General features: G+C 35.9%; 1 protein-coding gene across 1 annotated transcript; it reads left to right on the top strand.

The window, feature by feature from the left end:
* Nucleotides 1-980: 980 nt before the first annotated feature.
* On the top strand, nucleotides 981-3,451 carry LOC145948332 (uncharacterized). Its single transcript, XM_083058036.1, has 6 exons — nucleotides 981-1,299; nucleotides 1,876-2,008; nucleotides 2,092-2,301; nucleotides 2,433-2,619; nucleotides 2,702-2,871; nucleotides 3,114-3,451. The coding sequence occupies exons 1-6, from the start codon at nucleotides 1,270-1,272 to the stop codon at nucleotides 3,341-3,343; spliced, it is 960 nt and encodes a 319-aa protein (XP_082914162.1). The 5' UTR covers nucleotides 981-1,269; the 3' UTR covers nucleotides 3,344-3,451.
* The last annotated feature ends 2,742 nt before the right edge of the window (nucleotides 3,452-6,193 follow it).

Genomic DNA, 6,193 nt, shown 5'->3' with positions numbered 1-6,193 from the left:
GATATTAGAGCTAATAATGTTATTTTTGGGATATTTCAATTTTGTATACGGGTGCTGTTTTGTAATTGCCTGCAGACGTTTGTACCGCTATCCGTTTTGTTTGTACCTTTATAGGTGTAAATATACAGAATTTTTAAAATTGATGTTACAGCTAATAGTGTCATTTTTTAAGAAATTTTAATTCTGTAAACGCTGTTTTGTTACCGTCTGCAGACGTTTGTATTGCTTTCCGTTTCGTTTGTACCCCTACTGGTGTAAATACACCGAGTTTTAAAAATTGTTGTTACAGCTAATGGTGTCAAGGTTTTGCGCAAGGTTTTGCGAAGGGTGCTAAGAGCGGACAGTACCACTAATAATGTCATTTTTGGGATATTTCAATTCTGCATACGGGTGCTGTTTTGTAATTGCCTGCAGACGTTTGTACCGCTTTCCATTTTATTCGTATCTATACAGGTGTAATTATAATGAATTTTTAAAATTGATGTTACAGCTAATAATGTCCTTTTATGAGAAATTTTAATTCTGTAAATGAGTGAAGTTTTGTTACCGTTTGCAGATGTTTGTACTGCTTTCCGTTTTGTTTGTATCCTTACAGGTGTAAATATACCGAATGTTCAAAATTGATATTAGAGCTAATAATGTCATTTTTGGAATATTTCAATTTTCTATACGGGGGCTGTTTTGTAATTGCCTGCAGACGTTTGTACCGCTTTCCGTTTCGTTTGTACCCTTACAGGTGTACATATACCGAATGTTCAAAATTGATATTAGAGCTAATAGTGTTATTTTTTAAGATATTTTAATTCTGTAAACGAATGTTGTTTTGTAATCGTCTGCAGACGTTTGTACCGCTTTTATGTTTGTATCCCTACAGATAAAAATATATCAAATCTAGATCGCAGAAGCCCCCCCTCGTTGTCCGCCACCTTGACGCGGTGAGGGGGCTCACCTTCCGCAAGGTTTTGCAAAGGGTGCTAAGGGTGCCGTCCCATTAAGCACGGATCGGAATGACGGATCGGATTCTGCTAGAGAATTCTAGTAAATTCTTGTTCCTGCTGTTCCTTCCGATCGGAACGCGTATATTTCCTCAATTCCGGACGGATCGGGCATGTGTTTCTGACCGCCGCAAGTTTTAAAACGCCGTTGTATTGGAAAAACATCATCAGAGTATGTTTTGTTTTATTCCGAATTGTCACAATCTACATGGTGTGCGTGCTGTGCATCTCAACAAGAATTTCGCATGTAACAACAAGCTGAAATTCTATCGAGATGAGTACCAACAATCATCAAAAAGGACCGGTAATAATAATAAGAATATATAAGATATTAAATAGACATTGTTATTTTATTCATTAATTATTATTATTCAGAACATATCACAGAATTATGTTTGCGTATTAATATAGGTTATATGATTATAGTTTTGTTTGTTTATCAAAGAATACCTGAAATTACACCTTTATTGAAAAAATGTAGTGGAAAACCACGTCGACAAACTATATAGTGTAGCCATACTTTTTTCTATATTATTATTGAACTTATTTGAACACATATGTCGATTTTGTTTACAATGTGGTTTCACCACATCATTTTTCATATGGTTTTTATCGCATGGTTTTCAGCACATGGATTTTTCAATACGGACAACATATCAGGGGCTCGATTCTTGAATTCATTTGTAAGAGAAACGTATACGCAAATTCGGCTCTTACAGAAAAGTTGCAAGTTTATTGGCTATTGCATGGCTTTTAGCTAATCAACTTGCAACTTTTTTGTAAAAGCCGAATTTGGGCATATGTTTCTCTTGTGAATGAATTCAAGAATCGAGTCCCAAATATTTTGCGGTTCATGTTACATATGTGTTCATATTTGCAGGCTGTAAAATGCGGTTATTGTGGGTGGATAATGTTCGGATCCTGTGCGCAGATTGTAGCCCATGACTGCTTCGAAAACTACGACGAATGTATCCATGTTATCGTTGTCGACGAGAAGGGGCGTGCTACAATGAGTAATTTTATTTGCAAGCAAATATTTTTCAACATTTGTCTGCAACTATTAAATAACATATTCAACTAATTTATATATAAACAGGAGTGAAGGAAGTAGAAGAAAGTACGCTGAGAGACGCACCACTATCACAGAATAGCAATGAGTCTACTCCGTACTCGGCAGATATCATGGACGAGATGCTAATTGATGCCATAGAGCAGAGACCAGGTCTATGGAATCAAAAGTTGCCAGTTCAAAGGCGAAGCCCCTGTATACGAGGAGAACTGTGGGATGAAGTTTTTAATAATCTTGGTAATATATGATCATTTTACTTCGTTTTATGTATTCTTGAATGTATATTAATCTGCACTTGCAAGTGGACTAATGTACGTTCGTATTCATATAAACGAGCTGAATTCGTAATTTGAACTAGGGATTTTCAGGTTTTAAGGATATAGCGTGGATGAAATCTCGATGGACGTACCTGAGGGACTGCTATTCAAAAGCTCGCAAAAAAATGAAAGGTTACGTACGCAGCGGATCGGGTGCGGAAGCGGGGCATCCGCAGAAAAGTACATTCCGCTTCTATTCAAGAATGCAATTTCTAGACGAGGCTGCACAAGAAACCCCGTACGTAACAAAACTTGTTTATATATAGGCTTTAGAATATGAAAAATGTACATTTTTCTTACATATTATTGTTCAATTGTAGTACAACGAACTATCTATCACGGAACATATGTAATAATGAAGATAGTGCACTGAGCCTGAACAATTCGGAATTACAGGAACGTAATGTGTCTTCTCCAAGAAGTTGTAGCACGCCAGACATTCCTGAAGAAGCAGGAAGTTCAGACGATTGCAGACCCCCCAAAAAAAAGGGTGAGCCAATTTTGAATAATTGATAATCGACACATAGATTTTCATAATTAATTGATAATCTTCATACTTTTCATAACACTTAATAAATTGTTATATTGTGCTGATTCTGCATAAAAATTTGTCGCACTTTTGTAATAGTCTGAAATTGATCTTTTTATTGTGAATATTCTTATATTTATACCATTTTTTTTAGTATAAAAATGTAGGAAAATTCATTACTTTAAATGTATTTTGTGTTACAGCAAGACAGTCTGACCCCGATGTGCAGGCACTGCATAATAACATATTACAGCAGTTACTTGGCGAAAATGCGCCAAAGAAGGATGCAGTGGACAGTTTCCTGGAGCAGATGGGAGATATCCTGCGTAGGTTGAGCTATCTCCGAAGAAGGCAAATACAAGTAGAGTTGCTGAATCTCGTTCACAGGGCAGAAGACGAAGAATTAGCGGAGGCGGAACTTCAAAGACGATAAATATTTTGTATTATTATCATTACCTTCATTTTATCAATACTTATTATTATTATTAATTATTATACTTACATTACATAATAAAAAAATAAAACATTTATTTCTATAACATAAAAAACATTTATTTCTATTTCAATAACACCTGATGTAATTCATATTTATATTTGGGTCTGAAAGAAATTAATATTTTGTTGTTACATTACATACATTTGTATGTAAAGTTCATTGAAGTGTACAATCTTCTTATATTTATTAATAATTTTTAGAAAAAAAGTAGGATTTCTTTATTGTCTTATAATACATAATAGAAATTTAATACTCATTGTTTAGAGCTTTTTTCCACTGCCAATCAAGTGGGTTCGAAGTTTCAAAATACGTAGCAAAGGAATCTCTAATTCGTATAGCCTCAACGTTCCTTCGCGCACTGTAATTACGTACATTTTCAATTCCAGTCGAAGTTACATTTCGCTCATTGCCACTTAAAACAGAATAAGTTCTTTCCGTTGGCTCCAATTGAAGTTCACGTTTCATTAAAAAATTATGTACAACCGTTGCAGCTTGAACGGCTATTTTAGCCGTTGAAACGTGAGCGATAATTGGCCGACGAAAAATTCGCCACCTTGCCGCTAGTATCCCAAATGAACATTCTACAGTTCTTCGCGCCCGACTTAATCTATAATTAAAGATTTTTTTTGTAACAGTTAAGTTCCCACTTTGAGGGTATGGTCGCATCATATAAGATGTTAGTGGAAATGCTTCGTCCCCTATTAGGACATATGGAAATTTGAATCCGCTACTATCCAAATGCCTGTCCGGAAGCAGTTGAAGTGAATTCGTATGCAATAGACGAGCAAGGTCACTACTAGCAAACACACCGGCATCGCTACGCCTCCCTTCCGCTCCGATGTCCACGATGCTAAAGCAACAATTCGCATCACTCACGGCAAGTAGGTTGATGCTGTGGTTGCTTTTGTAATTGTAGTAGGACGAGCCACTATTCGGTGGTGCCTACAATTAACAAAAATACAATAATGTTAGATTTATTAAAAAATGTACAAAAAATGGTTGTATTAGATATGTATCTGAACGATAATGTGCTTCCCATCTATAGATCCAATGCAGTTTAGAAATTGACAGATTTCCTGAAATTTGTCAGCAACCTGTTGCCAATTTTCAACGGTGGGTTGCAGAAAAACTTTATCCTTCAAAACCTCCCACAATGCAGTACAAGTCTCCTTTACAATTTTGGATGCTGTATTGGATGCAATACGAAATGCATACGAATGAGATGCTAAACTGTCACCTGATGCTAACCAGCGCAAAGTCAGCTGCAATCTTGTACGAGGTGATATTGGGATTCGACAAACTTCTTTTTTCTGAATTCGTGGTCCAACTAACGTTAGCAGTTCTTCAAATATTTTCGGAGTCATTCTGAAGTAATTGAAGAACTTTTCACGATCGGTTATTTGCATCTCAACGACTAAATTGTCACTTGCACCTTGTAAATGCCTCATTTGGTGCGTGAACATTGGCCGTACCCAGAATTTCCGTTTCTTTCTCGTATTTTCCTGCTTTTGCAATAAAACGATGTAACCTAAATACAGCTTTCGCATTCTCTCGAACACCGATACAGCATGCCAAGTTGGCAAATTGTTCGCCGTTCGCAGTATTTTTAACATAACTAGTAAGACTGTTTTTTCATCCATCGTTATATGTGTTTCAAGATGTTATTTTCACACACGTTAAAGTTAAAACCGAAAGTATTATTTACGTTTTTTTTCATACTTTCTCTCTCATCTCATCACGCATATCCGTTCCGTTCCGTAATAATTTTCTCTACCAGTCCCACTGAGCAAAAACGGAACGGAATCCTGGTTACAAAGTATATTTCACTCTTAAATTCAATATTTCAGAATACTTATAACAATATTATCGGCAAGATAATTGCATAAATTATGTGTGTTATTGCTTTAATCGCATCAAAATAATGAGATATCGACGATTCAAGCACATTTACTTGCGACCGATGCGACATTCCGTTCCGTTTTTGCTCAGTGGGACTGGTAGAGAAAATTATTACGGAACGGAACTGGGAACGGATCGCTCAACTCTAGTAAGAAATCCGATCCGTCATTCCGATCCGTGCTTAATGGGACGGCGCCCTAAGAGCGGACAGTGCCACTAATAATGTCATTTTTGGGATATTTCAATTCTGCATACGGATGCCGTTTTGTAATTGCCTGCAGACGTTTATACCGCTTTCCATTTCGTTTATACTCCTACAGGTGTAAATATACCGAATGTTCAAAATTGATGTTAAAGATAATAATGTCATTTTTGGGATATTTCAATTCTGCATACGGGTGCTGCTTTGTAATTGCCTGCAGACGTTTGTACCGCTTTCCATTTTGTTTGTACCTTTATAGGTGTAATTAAATACACCGAATTTTGTTAATTGATGTTACAGCTAATAGTATCATTTTTTAAGATATTTTAATTCTGTAAACGGATGCTGTTTTGTTACCGTCTGCAGACGTTTGTTTGCTTTCTGTTTTGTATATACCCTTACAGGTGTAAATATACCGAATGTTCAAAATTGATATTAGAGCTAATAATGTCATTTTTGGGATATTTCAATTCGGCATACGGATGCTGTTTTGTAATTGCCTGCAGACGTTTGTACCGCTTTCCATTTTGTTTGTACCTTTATAGGTGTAATTAAATACACCGAATTTTGTTAAATGATGTTACAGCTAATAGTGTCATTTTTTAAGAAATTTTAATTCTGTAAACAAGTGCTGTTTTATTATCGTCTGCAGACATTTGTATTGCTTTCCGTTTTGTTTGTACCCT

This window comes from Prenolepis imparis, unplaced genomic scaffold (genome assembly GCF_030444845.1).
Source record: "Prenolepis imparis isolate NDT839.2.m4 unplaced genomic scaffold, iyPreImpa1.0 SCAF_336, whole genome shotgun sequence".
Taxonomy (NCBI): domain Eukaryota; kingdom Metazoa; phylum Arthropoda; class Insecta; order Hymenoptera; family Formicidae; genus Prenolepis; species Prenolepis imparis.
The sequence above is the reverse complement of the archived record's forward strand: the minus strand, read 5'-3'. Positions and strand labels throughout refer to the sequence as shown.